The sequence below is a fragment of the Protomyctophum parallelum genome, assembly GCF_964188405.1.
Source record: "Protomyctophum parallelum genome assembly, chromosome: 4".
Taxonomy (NCBI): domain Eukaryota; kingdom Metazoa; phylum Chordata; class Actinopteri; order Myctophiformes; family Myctophidae; genus Protomyctophum; species Protomyctophum parallelum.
In genome coordinates, this window is record NC_139700.1 from 47397433 (window position 1) to 47416144 (window position 18712).

The window sequence follows — 18712 nt, forward strand, 5'->3', positions numbered from 1 at the left end:
TTAATATTTAACTGTTGTCCACGACACTCACGTTGTTCATTAATTTAATTTAATTTAATTAATATTTAACTGTCCATCTCTGTGTGACGCATGTTCATTAATTTGTGCGTGTTTTGAGCAGATCTCCAGTGACTCGTTACCCTCAGTCGTTAGACGTGGATAATTAATTATCCTCCAACGGCATACACCTGTTGGGTCGCTGTTTCATCATCCCTGGGCCACATGTCATCAGTGGTAAACACACGCACGCATGCACGCACACACGCACAAACACCTGGGTATTGTCTGCTGTTGTTCTACACCCACAGGACCACAATGGAAATAAACAGTCAAGCTACCGTGGTTCATGTTAAAGGAGCATTTCACTTTTCAAAAATATTTTGGGTCATTTTATTGTCAATCAATCAATCAATCAGATTCTTGATTCTGTGTGGTAGCTTTAGTGTTGTTAAACGTTGTGAAACGTGCTATATAAATAAAGTGGATTGGATTGGATATTAGAATTTTCACTTGAGTGCTATAGCGCCACCCTTTGGCCAATGGTTGTGTGCCTCACCGTTGAAAGCATAGCACTCTACCATATTGCGAAGTTTTGCAAAAAACGACTACGGTTAAGCCAATCAGTGTAGAAATGTGTTTAAGAAGGTATATTATGAAAAGGTCAATTGAGTGCCATAGCGCCACCCTTTGGCCAATGGTCGTGGGCTTCATGTCTTCACAGTTTGGCATAGCCCTCTATACCATAATGCCAAGTTCTGCGAAAACCAAGCAATAAATGTGATCGGCCCCCAATTTCCGATCACGTTGACCGGTATGAACTTCAGCTACAAAGATACAAATGCACCGTGTAGCTTTGCATCTTTATTTAATCTTTGTATATTTTGCATCTGCCAATGTGAATGCAGCATTATTTTTTATATATTTTTTATCCCACGATTTTTGTAACCCATTTTTCACCCCTGTGGCAATGATCTAATGTGATCCTGGGTTCTACAAACCCTCCGCCAACCGTGGGAGAGCAACGGACTTGAACTCATGCTTCCTTCATGCCTGAGTGTCCAAGTTGCTCCTTTACACCTTGACAGGGGGGAGCCCCAGCTGGCCAGGGGGAGGTAGTTTAGACCAGTATTACTGCATGTCTTTTGTGAGGGTACCTACCCTAGGCCTAGGGGACACAGGGAGAACATGTGAGGGTACCTACCCTAGGGGACACGGGGAGAATATGTGAACTCCACACAGAAAGGCCCTTTTGCCCACCCCGCCTCGGGTATGGGTACTGATGACGCCCCCAGCACCCACAGCGTTCCCAGCAGGAATCAAACCCAGGACCTTCTAGCTGTCAGGCGACAGCACTACCAACTGTGCCACCGTGCCCCAAACGCAGCATTTTTGTGGACAGCTATTTCGTATCAAACCGTTTATGGTGGTTAGGTTTCCCCCAGGTGTGGTGGAGAACAGTGTTGTTTTTGGCAGCAAATTTTGATTTTAGTTTTACTCAGTCTCTTGAATAGTTTATTTAATTTTAGTCACATTTTAGTCACCTGGAATGTCTTAGTGTTAGTCTAGTTTTAGTCGACTAAATCTACAGTTGATTTAGTCGAACAAAATGTATTTTGGCGGGCCGTCGTAATTATTGTTTTTTAGACTTGTTTTTTACACGCTGAAAATAGCCGATCTACAAGCCCACAACGCGTCACGCTTGAGCTTGTAGATTGTCTATTTTCAGCATGTAACTAATTGTAAAATGACTTATATTGGTATATTTAGTCTTAGTTTTAGTCACCATAGCTTAGTTTTCCTTTAGTTTTCATCAGTGAATAAAGGTAGTCAACCATGGGTGGAGCTTGGGGGGGTGCAGGGGGGGCACTACACCCCCCTGGCAAAAAAACAACAAAAAAAACAAACTTAAATTAACTTCTGGCTTCTGACTATTATCATGATATGACTCGCTGTACGGCTGTAGTGCATGTGTGTATGTGTGTGAGCTGCTGTACTACCTAAATAACTCATTTTTAGGGGTTAGGGCATTGTAAAAACGCTAAAATAATATAATAAAGGTCGTTCGCCAAGCAGTCGCACCCCCAGGCGTCAAGTTCAAGCTCCGCCTATGTAGTCAATGAACATTTTTTGTCTTGGTCGACGAAATCAACACTGGTGGAGACGACGCTGGTGTGCCTGCAGAGTACCTGACTGACTGAAACTCTTGTCACAATGTTTGCAGTGGTAAGGTTTTTCTCCAGTGTGGATATGCAGGTGTGTCCGTAAACAACATATATGAATGAGTGTAGACGCTGGTGTCTTGTCAGCGTAGCATCTGGGAGAAGCTCTTGTCACATTGTTCACAATGGAAAGGTTTTTCAGAATCATAGGTATTATATATAATGGTCGTGATTCACAAGGATCTTAAATGGTTGGATTCTATAGGCTTAAAATAATTTATATTAATATTTCTTTTGTAAATCTCTATGGGGAAAAATGGCAGATTTTTCAGTGGGTCCAGAAAACCAAGCCCACTGTCCATCCATAGGGTTGAAGCGGTTCATTTTGAAGTGCTTCTGGACAACTTGTTTCAGCGTTATTTGGCATGACCCTCTACACCATACTGCAACGTTTCATAAACACTTGACTGAGTATTTTTTACTTTTAGTACTTCAAGTACATTTTGATGCCAATACGGTTGTACTTTTACTCGAGCACACTTTGAATACGGGACTTCTATCTGTAATGGAGTACGTCTACATTGCAGTATTTATACTTTTACTTAACCTATTTAGACCTGACTGACACTAGATTCTACAAATGTCTTCTAAATTCTTAAAGTTTTCAGAAACCTGTGTTTCTATGTCAGTGGTTCTCAAACCTTTTTCATGTCAAGAACCCCCAGAATTATCTGTTTTTGGCCGCGGGCCCCATCTGGAAATATGTTGTTCCATTTTCGGAACTCGGGCTTGTTCCTGGAGCATCGCAGGCATTATTGACGTTAAACCACCCCCTCTCGTGTAATATTGCTTCATTATTTAATCGGTTTTCACCAGCAAAGAAATTAAATAAATTAAAGGGTGTAAATATTCATCATAGAGTTCAATATTTATCAAACGTTTCTAGTACCTCTAGTCTAGAACAAAAGCAAATACCGTAAATTCCGGACTATAAGCCGCAGCTTTTTACCCATGATTTGAACCCTGCGGCTTATACAACGGTGCGGCTAATCTATGGATTTTTACAGCTAACGCAGAGCCATCTCAGGCTCTGAGCTAACGTAGCTGCGGCTTATAGTCCGGTGCGGCTTATAGTCCGGTGCGGCTTGTATATGGGATTTTCCCTAAATTTGGCTGGTGCGGCTTATATTCAGGTGCGGCTTATAGTCCGGAAATTACGGTATGTCAAATCTAAGTAAAAGTTAACTTTTTTTCTACATTTATTTTGTGTACTCATCTCATTCAGTAGTCATTCAGTTGTGAAAACAGACACTTGGAAAAGAGTATAGGCTATTTATGTATTGATTGAATACTTTATTATCAGGCTTTGGGCCAAGCCCCTATAGGGCCCTATAGGCTTGTTTCCATTGTGGTTCCTCTGTAAAATATCGGAATCAGTCAGAATCGGTATCGGCAGATATGACCCTGCAAATAATCAGAGGTGGGCTAACGGTCATAATTTCATAATCGTGCCACCCCTACGATAAAGTAGTGATACCAGCAGTGTTGTTTTTGTCGACTAAAACGAAGACAATTTTTTTTTTTTTGCGACCTTATTCGTCCGGTCATCACCCACAGCTTCCCGAAACGTATAAAAGGTTAACCCATGTTGACCTGGTTAACTAAAGGGTCCCCCCCCCCCCCTGTATGAGTCCTCATTCATCTATGGCAGTGGTAAGTTCAGTTGATTTAGAGCTATTAACTCCGTTACTCCATCGAGTAGCGACAACATTTGTGTACATGTGCTTTCTGTGAAGATGAAAAAGAAAGTGTACAGGGACATAGAAACATGCACATACCTATTCTGTGTAACTTTATCACAGGCTGCTTCAGCATGGCTGCCTGGTAGATCTCTGGCTGTCGCTCCTCTGACGCAGCGGCTGGAACACTGTTGGATGCGATCTCTCTTTTGAAAAACCCAAATCTCCTTCGGTCCACTTCGATGGTCCACTTTTGAGGCCCGCATTTAACGAGTGGGATGTGACTTTACTTGCTGACATTTTGTGGTCTTGAGCCACAGTCCTCTGCTCCGCTTCCTGGCTAAACGATCAGCACCAGACAGAACAGCTGCATAACCAGGAGGACCAGCTCCTCCCACTCTCAGCGTAGAGCAGTGGTTCCCAAAGTGGGGTCCTTGAAATTAAACAGGTTGAGAATCACTGCTATAGATCTTCTCTTATGGGGGTCCCTGGCTTGCATATCTTTTCAAATGGGGGTCCGCGGGCTAATTAGTGTCAATTTGGGGGTCCTTGACATGAAAAAGTTTGGGAACCACAGGCGTAGAAACTCATTATGCAGAATGTCTTGTTTCACAAGTTATCTTTATGACTAAATATAAAAAAAAGAAAAATTGTAAATAGCATATCTACAAGCACACCACACATGCATGTCACAACGTATTGTGAGCTTGTAGATCTGCCATTTTCAAATAGCCCAAGTTTAAATAGGGGTTAATGCTCGTTTTGTTATAATAATCCAAATCTATGAAGTATCACAGTATCAAACAAGTGGTTAAATGGCAATTTATATTTACTATAGTCCTACTACTACTAGACCCCAGGAAATTACACCTGGCCACTAAAGATTGCCAGGTCACCTTTTACTTTCTCTAATAACAACCTAAAACATGAACCTTGGTTGAAATAAAAACTAAAGTTGTCCTTTAAGACATACCCAATTCTTACTGTACCTCTCTCTTTTTATACTGTATTCTCAGTTCTCAACCTTTTTTCACCAAGTAGCCTACCACAGAAAATATTTGGCTCTTCACGTACGACTTGACTTTTGGTTAACATACAGTAGTGTTAAAATTAATGCTGTCAAAGTTAACGCGTTATTAATGCATTAACGCAACACCTTATTAACGGCACTAATTATTTTATCGCATTAACGCAACAAAACAAAACACAGCGATTGGCAGGCGGGATGTTGAGGAATATTGGTTCCTGCAATGCACTCCCTTCCCAGACCCCTTGTTAGGATGTTTAAAGTGGAGTAACAGCCTTCCATTTACATTTCACAAAGGTTTTGCTCGTGTACGTTCCAGTCCAAAAAAGCTTGAGAAACCTGTGCAATTGAATTCATCCATCCAGACCCAAAGCAAAACCCCCGCTGTTAATTTAGCATCGCATTGTAAACAGCTGTGCCTCGTTATAGCCACACACGTTTCTAACTTGCGGTCACAGTCGCGATACTTTTCAGTTGTGTCACTTGTGTGGTACTTTTATATTGATTTAACTGTAACAGAAAGTTCTATTCCAGACTATCGACAGTCCCATCTCCCAGTCACGGAGCAGGGACTGACAGTACACACACAGAGACGAGACGGAGCAACAGCACCAGCTAGCCAGAGGTGTTGCCAGTATAACACTATGGCAGAAACAAGCCACCTAGGTCTATACAAAATAAGACAAAAAGAAGCAACACTCATAGACTGTAACTTACTTGGTAATACTTACTGTATACGTCCCATGTAGGCCATCGTATAACTGTACTCATAAATACCCACAATGCTTTTATCATGCATAACACAGTGTTTTCTATTTATAACTTCATTTAAAAACACTCAGAAAACCACCAGCTCAGTGGCCTTGCTGTTGAAAAATAGCAGATCGGGGGCACAGTCGGTGGTGCTGTCGCCTCACAGCTAGAAGGGCCTGGGTTCGATTCCCACTGGGGACGCTGGGGGGGCGTGTTCTCTCCTCCGTGTCATCAGTGCTCATATGGCGGGGTTGGCAAAAGGGCCTTTCTGTGTGGAGTTTTCATGTTCTAACCCTAACCCTAACCCTACCCTCGCGAAAAACATGAAGTAATCCTGATCTCTAAACTACCTCCCCCTGGCCAACCGGGGCGCCTGATGGAGGGTAAAGGAACTGCTCGGAATTCCTTCTGCACGCTACGTCTGGCAGGGAAACTCAAACTCTCCCCTGTCTGGTATAATATTGTGATACTGGACCTTCAAAGTCAGCATTATAAAAACACACTTAGTCACCTTCATTGCGATAAGATTACAATGCACAAGTTATTGATTGTTAGTACTTTTTTATTATAATGATTAATTAACGCATTGTTAACAAATTATAGTACAAGTATGCAATATAAACATTGACACACAGACTTCATGGGACGTTTTAGCACCATGGTAATGTTTGATTGATTGAAATATCTATTAACAGTTTGCAGAATTACAGTACATTTCAAGCACAACTCAATACAAAGACCGATAACTGTGAGCGGACGAATAAAGCATTACACTTGTTTACAAGAGGGTCCACCTTGTTCAACTCATCAAAACTTTTAGAGACGTAAGAATAGACACTTCTATATAGCCAAAGAACAGAACACAAATTCATCATAAAGGAGGTAAAAAGGGAAAATAAACATATACCGTGCGGGGGAAAAGGGATTAAATGTAACCTTCACATGTGTATATACTGATGTTGATGCTGAAACAATAGCCTATATTGTGCAGCCCCAGTTTCTTAGTATCTAATGTTTCCTTTTTTCAGCAGAGATGGTAGCTGCACACCTGGAATGAGCATTCCTCTACCCTCATCCTCCACTACGATTCCTGACTCTGAAGCGTTATTCATACTATGGATTTTCGGTGGTGAGGTGAACACCGAACTACAACATGATACCACGAGCCGCGGTGAAGAGCAAACCACCGCCCCAGCCCTTCCCTCTGTTTTTACTGACCACCGCTCAACGTTATTTCAGCTCCGGTGGTCACCTCACCACGGGAGCGGTGCATGGTCACCTCACCACCGAAAATCCAGACTATGAATGAGCCTTAACAAAGGGGAGATGAGCTCGCCATTTTCTTTATGGACAGAGAAGATGTTGGCCAGGAAAAAGGAGGCATAGGCCTACTGCTGGATCGACTGTAAGGATGGGAAACTGGGGTGCAACTTGTGTGCATCCATCACAGATCTATCTGCCTTAAAGAATAATAATAATAAAAATAAAAACACAAGTGGGATATGAATGGCATTTCTACACCATTACACTTAGTGAAAAAGGCAAGAACACATCTCAGGAAAGAAATAATTAGACACCAACGGTCAGATGGTCACAACGCATACAAGACAAAGAGAAAGACTGAGAGTAAGTGTGACGTACCCAAATGTGTAGTCACATTTTTGTTTTATTATATATGTGTTTTTGTATTTTGAACAGCCTTATTCAGTGGCGTAACTAGATGTCAGTGGGCCCACCAGGTGGCAAATGCGTTTTTGTGAGACAGTTTAGATATGTGGTCTGGTGACGTCTTTCTTCAGATAAACAAGGAAGAGAGAATGAACAACACTGAAACACCGTTTTTCCCTGTTTATTCAGGTAAATATAGTATTGACATAAAACATGTTTACTATAAGCACTTTGTACTATAAAACAAAGCTTGTCTTGGTTTTATGCCAGAAATGACGTGATTCTGTAGTAGTTTGATCTGTGTAGTTGAATCTAGACCTAAGTAGGCTAGTCAGATTCATGGCAGGCATTAGGCCTACTGCTGCTCACAAACGTGGCATTTTGGTTGTTTTCACTGACAGTATTTGTGTTGCTCCCTTGGTGGTAAAAGCTCCTGATGTAATGTTAAATGTGTTTCTACTGTGTACATTGAGACATGTTTATTTTCGTTTTTATATATTTAATAATCCTCTCCAGTATGCCTTGAAATGTATCTTGTAGCCTAGTATGTAGCATTGTAGCATGTCAGTACAGTGCTAGTCAGTATAGTGTTAACCTGTTTTAAGAACAGAAGCAATTTAATTTGATGAGAATGTGAATTCACTACAGATAATTCATGGTTATATAAACAAGTGCATTGAGACATGACAGTTAAAAAATAATTAATTCTAAGCAACATATTGGTAAAAGCCAAACAGTGTATTGCAGTATTTTGATGTTGAGAAAAGTAAACATATGGGAATATGAATGGAAAAGATGTATTGTGATGTTGATGAAGATGTATAAGAAAAGATGGGTTTATTGATATTGTGTGAAATTGTGAATGATCATACAGTAATTGAAACTCTTTAAAACAAAGAAAGAAAAGCAAATGGTAATTTAACCTGCATAATTGTTAATAAATCAGATGAACAAGGAAGAGAGAACGAACAACACTGAAACTGACTGTCTCCTGTTATTCCCTGTTTATTCAGGTTAACCTGGCAGATCAGTTTAAAAATATATATCTGTTTACTAAGCCACACCCCTGGGGCGTGTAACATAAGCACTATTTATCATATATAAAACCAGTTTTCAACATTATACCATCATGACATTTCTATGGTAACTTTAATCCACTACTGTCGCTGAAAGTTATGATAATTAAAGAAAAAGGTAATTAAGTGAGTAGTACTGTGGGTGGTAGCCTAGGATTTGTGTGCGTGTGCCTGTGGTATCTATAAGTGTAAGTGTGCACCACTACATTGCCCAAAGTATCATACAATGTGATGTTGTTTAAGGTGAGACTTTACAGAGAAGCTTTTTGCTTGAAATCCTCAACTGTCAGTGGTAGGTCTTCTCTCAATGAGTTATCTCATGCCTTTTGAGATGACACCTCTGGCTGAACCGTTTCCCACATTGGTCACAGGCGTACGGCTTCTCTCTTGTATGAATTCTCTGGTGACGTTTGAGAGCACTGCTATGGCTGAACCTAGTCCCACACTGGTAACAGACATAGGGCTTCTCTCCTGTATGAATTCTCTGGTGTATGTTTAGCTCACCTCTCGATTTGAACTGTTTGCCACACTGGTCACAGGAAAGGGCTTCTCTCCTGTATGAATTCTCTGGTGAAGTTTGAGATTACTGCTTTGGCTGAACCTAGTCCCACATTGGTCACAGGCAAAGGGCTTCTCTCTTGTATGAATTCTCTGGTGAAGTTTGAGAGCACTGCTCTGGCTGAACCTAGTCCCACATTGGTCACAGGCGTACGGCTTCTCTCCTGTATGAATTATCTGGTGAAGTTTGAGAGTACTGCTACGGCTGAACCTAGTCCCACACTGGTCACAGGGATAGGGCTTCTCTCCTGTATGAATTCTCTGGTGAAGTTTGAGAGTACTGCTACGGCTGAACCTAGTCCCACACTGGTCACAGGGATAGGGCTTCTCTCTTGTATGAATTCTCTGGTGAAGTTTGAGAGCACTGCTCTGGCTGAACCTAGTCCCACATTGGTCACAGGCGTACGGCTTCTCTCCTGTATGAATTATCTGGTGAAGTTTGAGAGTACTGCTACGGCTGAACCTAGTCCCACACTGGTCACAGGCAAAGGGCTTCTCTCCTGTATGAATTATCTGGTGCTGTTTGAGATGACTGCTCCGGCTGAACCTAGTCCCACACTGGTCACAGGGATAGGGCTTCTCTCCTGTATGAATTCTCTGGTGTTGTTCGAGATGTCCCCTCTGGCTGAACCTAGTCCCACACTGGTCACAGGGATAGGGCTTCTCTCCTGTATGAATTCTCTGGTGAAGTTTGAGAGCACTGCTCGTGCTGAACCTAGTCCCACACTGGTCACAGGCATAGGGCTTTTCCCCTGTATGAATTCTCTGGTGAAGTTTGAGAGCACTGCTCATGCTGAACCTAGTCCCACACTGGTCACAGGGATAGGGCTTCTCTCCTGTATGAATTATCTGGTGACGTTTGAGAGTACTGCTCGTGCTGAACCTAGTCCCACACTGGTCACAGGCATAGGGCTTTTCCCCTGTATGAATTCTCTGGTGAAGTTTGAGAGCACTGCTCATGCTGAACCTAGTCCCACACTGGTCACAGGGATAGGGCTTCTCTCCTGTATGAATTATCTGGTGACGTTTGAGAGTACTGCTACGGCTGAACCTAGTCCCACATTGGTCACAGGGATAGGGCTTCTCTCCTGTATGAATTATCTGGTGTATGTTTAGCTCACCGCTCGATTTGAACTGTTTCCCACACTGGTCACAGGCAAAGGGCTTCTCTCCTGTATGAATTCTCTGGTGAAGTTTGAGATCACTGCTCTGGCTGAACCTAGTCCCACACTGGTCACAGGGATAGGGCTTCTCTCCTGTATGAATTCTCTGGTGTTGTTCGAGATTACCCCTCTGGCTGAACCTAGTCCCACACTGGTCACAGGCATAGGGCTTCTCTCCTGTATGAATCATCTGGTGTTGTTTGAGAGCAGTCCTCGTGCTGAACCTAGTCCCACATTGGTCACAGGCAAAGGGCTTCTCTCCTGTATGAATTATCTGGTGACATTTGAGAGCACTGCTCTGGCTGAACCGTTTCCCACACTGGTCACAGTGGTAGGGCTTCTCTCCTGTATGGATTCTATGGTGTTGTTTGAGAGCACTGCTATCACTGAACCTAGTCCCACACTGGTCACAGTGGAAGGCCTTCTCTCCTGTATGAATTCTATGGTGTCGTTCGAGATGTCCCCTCTGGCTGAACCTAGTCCCACACTGGTAACAGACATAGGGCTTCTCTCCTGTATGAATTCTCTGGTGAAGTTTGAGATCACTGCTCTGGCTGAACCTAGTCCCACATTGGTCACAGGCAAAGGGCTTCTCTCCTGTATGAATTATCTGGTGACGTTTGAGAGTACTGCTCTGGCTGAACCGTTTCCCACACTGGTCACAGTGGTAGGGCTTCTCTCCTGTATGGATTCTATGGTGTTGTTTGAGAGCACTGCTATCGCTGAACCTAGTCCCACATTGGTCACAGGGATAGGGCTTCTCTCCTGTATGAATTCTCTGGTGTATGTTTAGCTCACCGCTCGATTTGAACTGTTTCCCACACTGGTCACAGGCAAAGGGCTTCTCTCCTGTATGAATTATCTGGTGACATTTGAGAGCACTGCTCTGGCTGAACCGTTTCCCACACTGGTCACAGTGGTAGGGCTTCTCTCCTGTATGGATTCTATGGTGTTGTTTGAGAGCACTGCTATTGCTGAACCTAGTCCCACACTGGTCACAGTGGAAGGCCTTCTCTCCTGTATGAATTCTATGGTGTTGTTCGAGATGTCCCCTCTGGCTGAACCTAGTCCCACACTGGTCACAGGGATAGGGCTTCTCTCCTGTATGAATTCTCTGGTGAAGTTTGAGAGCACTGCTCGTGCTGAACATAGTCCCACACTGGTCACAGGGCTTCAAGCCTGTATGAATTCCTTGGTGATGTTTGAGGTTACTATTTCTTCTATAGATATGTTTGAGTTTGGCAGGACCGACATCTGGCATGGAGAATGAGGAGAGAGAAAAAACTTAAAATGTTATAAAATATCATGCAAGCTGTGTTGTATTACCAACTGATAATGTTCTATATTTAGGACGACAGCAGCAACTAGGCAGAGATTGGCTGTTGGAACATTCCTGGCCTGCCTGATGACTGCAGCTGTCTCCGTCTGTCACACACACACACACACACACACACACACACACACACACACACACACACGCACACGCACGCACACATGCTGGCCTCCCTGATAACTGCAGCTGTCTCTGTCTGTCACATGCATGCACGCACGCATGCATACACACGCACGTACGCACGCTCGCTCGCACGCATAGTGCTTATCAACAGTTGATTTACAGCTATTAACTCCATTAATCCTTCGATTACAAACAACATTTGTGTACATGTGCTTTCTGTTGAAAATGAAAAGAAGAACGTTTACAGGGACATAGAAACATGCACATACCTATTCTGTGTAACTTTATCACAGGCTGCTTCAGCATGGCTGCCTGGTAGATCTCTGGCTGTCGCTCCTCTGACGCAGCGGCTGGAACACTGTTGGACGTCATCTCTCTTTTGAAAAACCCAAATAGTTCATCTCCTTCGGTCCACTTCGATGGTCCACTTTTGAGGCCCGCATTTACCGTGTGGGATGATGTGACTTATTTACTTGCTGACATTTTGTGGTCTTGAGCCACAGTCCTCTGCTCCGCTTCCTGGCTAAACTCCCAAGATCAACACCAGACAAAACAGAACAGTTGCATAACCAGGAGGACCAGCTCCTCCCACTCTCAGCGTAGAGCAGTGGTTCCTAAAGTGGGGTCCGGGGACCCCCAGGGGTCCCTGAGGGAGCTCCAGTGGATCCCCAGCTAAATGATATAAGTTCGGAACCAAATGGACCCTTATGGGTCTGTAACTCAGAGCGTACAAATGTACAAACATTTGTACAAATGTACCAACATTTTAAAATCAATTAACATTGATTTTACAATATAAATTGGGGGTCCCAGAGATAGAAATGCCATTAAACGGGGGTCTGTAGACTAATGCATGTCAAACTGGGGGTCCTTGAAATTAAACGGGTTGAGAATCACTGCTATAGATTTTCTTTTATGGGGGTCCCTGGCTTGCATATCTTTTCAAATGGGGGTCCGCAGGCTAATTAGTGTCAATTTGGGGGTCCTTGACATGAAAAGGTTTGGGAACCACTGGCGTAGAAACTTATTATGCATAATGTCCTGTTTCACAAGTTATCTTTATGACTAAAATCCATAGTAAAAGAATATCGTGTAAATAACAGATCTACAAGGACACCACTCATGCATGTCACAATGTGTTGTGAGCTTGTAGATCTGCTATTTGCAAATAGCCCAAGTTTAAATATAGGGGTTAATGCATGTTATGTAATAATAATCTAAATCTATACAAAGTAATAGTAACTAAAAACTAAAAGTTTATTAGAGAAAGTAAAAGGTGAGTGTTATTGTCTTTTAATTGGCTGCTTTCTTTTGTTTTAACGATTTTAGCTATTATTTCTTGGCCGCTACATTTATCTTCATTAATATTTACTATAGTCCTACAAGACCCCAGGAAATTACATCTGGACACAAAAGATTGCCAGGTCTATTGAATGTGATGGAGGATGTGACAAACTGACATATTGAGCCTACGACACAGTATGGCAGCCTGGTTCCAGGTGTTCGTTCAGACACACCAACAAAAAACTATACTGTGGCCAGATGTAATTTCCTTGGGTGTAGTAGGACTATAGTAAATAACAAGATTCAAGATTCAAGATTCAATAATTTATTTGCCATTTCAACAAGTGATAGGAATTTGTCTTGGTTCATACTCAACATATACAGACAACCATAGATACACAAACAAGAAGGACAGTACAATACAAAAACAAAAACCAGCAGCATAGGAAATTACATTCAGTTTCTTTTAAAGTGCTATATGTATAATATGAGTTCAGATGTCTAATGGCTACAGGGTAAGTGCTATCCCTGAAGCGACATGTTGAGCTCTGGATACTTCTATATCTCCTGCCTGATGGGAGGAGATTGAAGAGGTGATGTGCAGGATGGGAGTTGTCTGCAATTATTTTATTTGCCTTCCTAATTATTCTGGTGGAATAGAGTGAGGAAAGTGTAGGGAGGCTGCATCCAATGTTTTTTGATGCGCGACGTACTACTCTTTGAAGCTTTAATTTGTCTTGAGAGGTTGTGTGACCAAACCAGACCAGCATGGAGAAGGTGAGAACACTTTCAATAGTGGCCCTATAGAAGTGAGTCATGGCTGCTTGGCTGACTTTGAACTTCTTAAGCTGCCGCAGGAAATAGAGACGCTGGTGTGATTTACTTATGAGACTGGTGTTAAGATCCCATGATAAGGATTCATGGATGGTGGTCCCTAGGAACCGGAAGGACGAAACTCTTTCTACCTCTTCCCCATTGATGAAGAGGGGGGGAGGGGACACGATTTATTTTTCTCTCTTGGTTCTCCTTTGGTTTTAGAGATGTTTAGAATCAAGTTGTAACTCTCACACCATCTCAACAGCTCCTCTACTGCTCTGTGGTAGTCGGTTTCAACCTCGTTGGTAATAAGGCCCACTAAGGATGTGTCATCAGCAAACTTATACATCATAACTGTACTAAAGTGAGATTGACAGAAATGAGTGTATAATGAGTAGAGAAGTGGAGAAAGGACGCACCCCTGGGGGGCCCCAGTGTTTAGGAGCCTCGACAGCGAGACGAGATCACCTATTTTGACCACCTGTTTCCTGTTACATAGAAAATTAAAGATCCATTTACATAGATGTGTAGTAGGCTACTGACGCCTAGCTCCTGTAGGGTTGAGATCAGCTTCCCAGGCACTATTGTATTAAATGCAGAGCTGAAGTCAACAAAAAGTACACAAGCATAGGTCGATCTGGATTCTAGGTGTTGGGTAATAGTGTGCAGACAGAGGGATACTGCATCCTCTACACTCCTATTTGCTCTGTAGGCAAATTGGTGGGGGTCTAGTGCTATGCTGGACAGGTGTTTACAGACCAGTCGCTCAAAGACTTTCATAATGACAGATGTGAGGGCAACAGGCCTATAGTCATTAAGACATGTGATATTATTTTTCTTTGGGACAGGAATGATAACCGCAGATTTAAAGCAAGCAGGCACAGTACAGAGTTCAAGTGACCAGTTGAAAATGGAAGTGAGGATAGGTGCAAGTTGGTCAGCACAGTGTTTTAGTGTGGCAGACGACACGCCATCAGGCCCTGCCGCCTTTCTGGGGTTTTGCTGACGGAGCAACAGTCTGACATCATGTATGTTGGGTAAGGAATAAGGAAATCGCCAAAACATAAATAGCTAAATACGCTAATAGCCACCTGTCATAAATAGCTAAAAATAGCTAGATAGCAGCGAATGGAGAAAAAAAAAAGAAAAGAAAAATACACTCAACTTTTACTTTCTCTAATAACAACCTAAAACATGAACCCATGAAAAAACTAAAGACATACCAAATACTTACCTCTCTCTTTTTATACTGTAGAGCAGTGGTGCTCAACTTTATTTCACCAAGTACCACCTCAGAAAATATATGGCTCTCCACTTGACTTAGGGTAAAACACACTAGCATTAAAATTAATTAATTAATTCTCACTATAATATATGAAAATATGCCATATACCAACTGATAATGTTCTACATTTAGGACGACAGCGATATAGGCAGAGATTGGCTGAACATTCCTGGCTTCCCTGATGACTGCAGCTGTCTCTGTCTGTCTGTCACACAGTCACACACACACACACACACACACACACACACACACACACACACACACACACACACACACACACACACACACACACACACACACACACACACACACACACACACACACACGTGTCTGTCTGTTTTCATTGGCTACGGTTTAACTCAGTGTTTACTTAGTGACAGTTTCCTACACTGCATGAGAACACTAAAGCAAGGCCTACTTTTTTCAAGCATAAAACAGCACACAAATATGCAGCCAAAAAGGTGATATATAGCATACATTTTTATTTTACTGTAAGACAGCATTGGTCCGACCGGATTAAGGTTGGTGACGGATGCGTTAAGGTTGGTGATTAGATTATGGTTGGTGAGGGATGCGCTGCTCCGTGCTTGCGGTTATGGTTAGGTTAGGGTTTGAGGACGTAGGTTGTCGTTCAGACCAATGGTATGTCGGAACTAAAGCATGCACCCGGCCTGGAGCAGTGGGACCCGGCTTATGGGTTCCATTCATATACTTTCCACCTCCAAGCTGAAAATAACTCCTCAATAGGATTCAGAAAAGAACAATATGGTGAAAGGTGTAGAACGGACACATGAGCAGCCTGGTGGAAGCTTGTCCCATGTGTAGTGGGTTGAGCTTCACGAGTTTCCCCTAGCAACGCAACGCCCACATCCTCGTCAGGCTAATTAATAGAAGCCGTGAGCGGCTGGCATGTAGCTGGCATTGTTTGTCTGTCTGTGCAGGGGTTGTATGCAAGAGCGTCTCGTGATTAAGGTATAGTACCTGCGCTTAGGTGTGCTCAATGTTTATCGCTGCTAGCGTCCCTTTAAACTTACTATAGTACTACCCTAACTCTACAGGTGCTCTCTGCAAACCCCTGCTTACCGGTCTGTTTCGCCAACGGAGGCATTCAGTCTTCTCGTGCCGTGGGCACGTCTGCCCTAAGTGTACTGTATGTACTGTTAACGGAGGTAAGGCAAAGTTGTGCCTGTTGGAATATGATCTATATTATGTGTATAACCTTTTATTCTGAAGTGCCCGGAGTGCTACCCGGAAGTGCTCATTAACATGAGTGTATATATTGGCTAAATAAACGCCTCTCGTCAGTGTGTTATGTTGTGTGTCAACATGAAGCTGATGAGTGGATGATGAGAACTGACACTGCTGCCTACTTGTCTTATTTATTTCCTCCGTCTATATTTCTTCACTTTATATTTCTGGTACAACACGCTAAGACAGCTGTGAAACTCAACAGGTTATGGGCCCAGAGAGACCGGATTTATTTACGAGGTGAAAAGTTTGTTGTCGGCGTGCTTTGCCGAGCTAGTCTCGAGTTAGGCTAACAACAGAAGAACAGAACCATGCGGGCTGCTTCGAGTGGTCAAGATTGTGTTTCGACGGAGATGCGGAGAGATATATAGCCTACTGTGGGAGGCGAGGATGTTGGGACATCTGAGACTGCGAGGGCTGAAGAGCACCATATTGAATGCGCCTGACGACGGCGACAATGTGGACGCCGAAAGAAATGAGGAGGCGTATGCTGAGCTTATTCAAGTGCTCGACGATAAAAGTTTGTCTTTAATTGTGCATGCAGCAGATGATGGGAGGAAGGCGTTGAAGATTCTGAACGATCACTAATGCTGGTAAGAGAAAACCAAGAGTGTACACAGAGCTTACGTCGCTCCAGAAAGCTGCTAATGAAACAATTACTGACTATATTATACGAGCAGCACTGCACTGAGGAAATTGAAGAATGCGGAAGAGACTATAAGTGACGGCTTATTGACAGCTATGATTCTGAAGGGGCTGCCAGAGTCATACAAGCCATTTTTATCCACATTACACAAAGATGACAAGAAGACCTTCGCTGAGTTTAAGACCGCAAGCTGAGGAGTTATGAGCGCACTGATAAGTTCAGTGGCAAGTGCAACTCTCAAGCTGAGGAGTTATGAGCGCACTGATAAGTTCAGTGGCAAGTGCAACTCCGTCGGTGAAGACAGCGTGATGAAAGGCAAAGACATGAAACTGTGCTGTTACAACTGCGGCCAGAGGGGGGCATAGCTTTCGAGTGCGAGGATGCTGCCGGCCAGAGAAAACAGACAGTGGTGCAGTCTTTGCAAAAGTTCCACGCATAAAGATACAAACTGCAGGCGGGGAAGACGGAGGGACAACGTCAACGTGACGCAGGATGATAAGAGGAGCACACGTTCAACTTCAAGGTGGGCAAAGTGAACCGCGACTTGGACGGCGCCGGGAGACCGAAGCAGAGACTATGTCAGGGCATTGCTCTGAGCATTGGGCTGATGGTCGTCACCGGGGCTACGTCACACATTGTGACCGACGTGAAGAAGTTCCGAAACTTCTACGAGAGTTTCGAGCCACGGAAGCATGTTCTAGAGTTGGCTGATGGAGTGAGGGCCTCTGGCATAGCCCTGAAGAGAGGTACTGCAAACATTTGGCTGAGAGATAACAATGGTCGAGAGGTGGAAACGATGCAGAAGGGGGTGCTCTACGTTCCATCCTTTCCCCAAGACATTTTATCAGTCAATGTAGTTATAGCTAACGGAGCCACAGTCATATTCAAAGAGGGACAGAAAAAGCTCATCCATAAAAACGGTATGACATTCAACATTAAGGTACATGACAGATTGTTTTATTTAAACACTGTAGAGATAAATTCTGATGTTGATGAATGTCATGGGTGTTATAATATAAAAACGTGGCATGAAATTCTAGGCCATTGCAACTGCGAAGATGTGTTGAAATTGCAAAATGTAACTAAGGGGGTATGGAAATTAAAGGCAAAGTTGATATTTCCAAATTGTCATGTGTGCACAAAAGGTAAATTTGCTCAGAGCCGAAACAGAGCCAGACCAAAGGGCTAAAGCGGCACTAGAATTTGTACACAGTACACACTGATTTATCTGGACTGATTGATCCAACAGCTAAAGCTGGATTCAAATACACTAGCATTTACTGATGACCAAGATGATGTAACCTTTGGTTATTGTTACAGAGTTATGAGAGAACATGATATATTTACCCTGACTATACTGCCAGAGGGCAAGAATGCAGTGGGGGATGCAAACAGAAACAGGGTGATGCATGATTGTCATAACACATTAAAACAAAAGAAAGGGAAACAAGTGTTCATTTTGTGTTTGATTATTTGTATCTGATTCTGTGATTTATTTAATCTGCTTTTTTTGAGTATTTGAAAAGTATTGTATTTGAGAAATGACATGAGTATTTGAAGTTTTATTATTGCAACCAGTAATTTGATGACATAACATGATGACAGATGTAGAAGAGATGCTTACATTTTGCACATATTTATTGAAATGGATTATTAATTTTATGTGAAAATATTGTGTAAAATAAGTTTAACATTAAGTTTAATGCATTTTATTGTTTACCAATATGCGATCAAGTGGGGGTGTTGGAATATGATCTATATTGTGTGTATAACCTTTTATTCTGAAGTGCCCGGAGTGCTACCCGGAAGTGCTCATTAACATGAGTGTATATAT

At 42.8% G+C, this 18712-nt stretch overlaps 3 protein-coding genes across 4 annotated transcripts in view; 1 reads left to right on the plus strand and 2 right to left on the minus strand.

Moving 5' to 3' along the window:
- The window catches only part of LOC310857050 (protein phosphatase 1 regulatory subunit 12A), a 336915-nt gene that overhangs the window by 182255 nt on the left and 135948 nt on the right, over positions 1 to 18712 (plus strand). The gene's annotated exons all lie outside the window — the stretch shown is intronic.
- The window catches only part of LOC310857231 (extracellular calcium-sensing receptor-like), a gene marked incomplete at its 3' end in the record, with an annotated part of 111461 nt that overhangs the window by 41597 nt on the left and 51152 nt on the right, over positions 1 to 18712 (minus strand). The gene's annotated exons all lie outside the window — the stretch shown is intronic.
- On the minus strand, positions 6234 to 12126 carry LOC310857933 (uncharacterized protein). 2 transcript variants are annotated; one of them, XM_083763938.1, is made up of 3 exons: positions 11869 to 12126; positions 9696 to 11397; positions 6234 to 9611 (listed from the first exon to the last, which is right to left on the minus strand). In XM_083763938.1, the coding sequence occupies exons 1-3, from the start codon at positions 11969 to 11971 to the stop codon at positions 8918 to 8920; spliced, it is 2499 nt and encodes an 832-aa protein (XP_083620064.1). In that variant the 5' UTR covers positions 11972 to 12126; the 3' UTR covers positions 6234 to 8917. The 2 variants fall into 2 exon arrangements, with proteins under 2 accessions (XP_083620064.1, XP_083620063.1); XM_083763937.1 differs by having other exon boundaries at positions 6234 to 11397.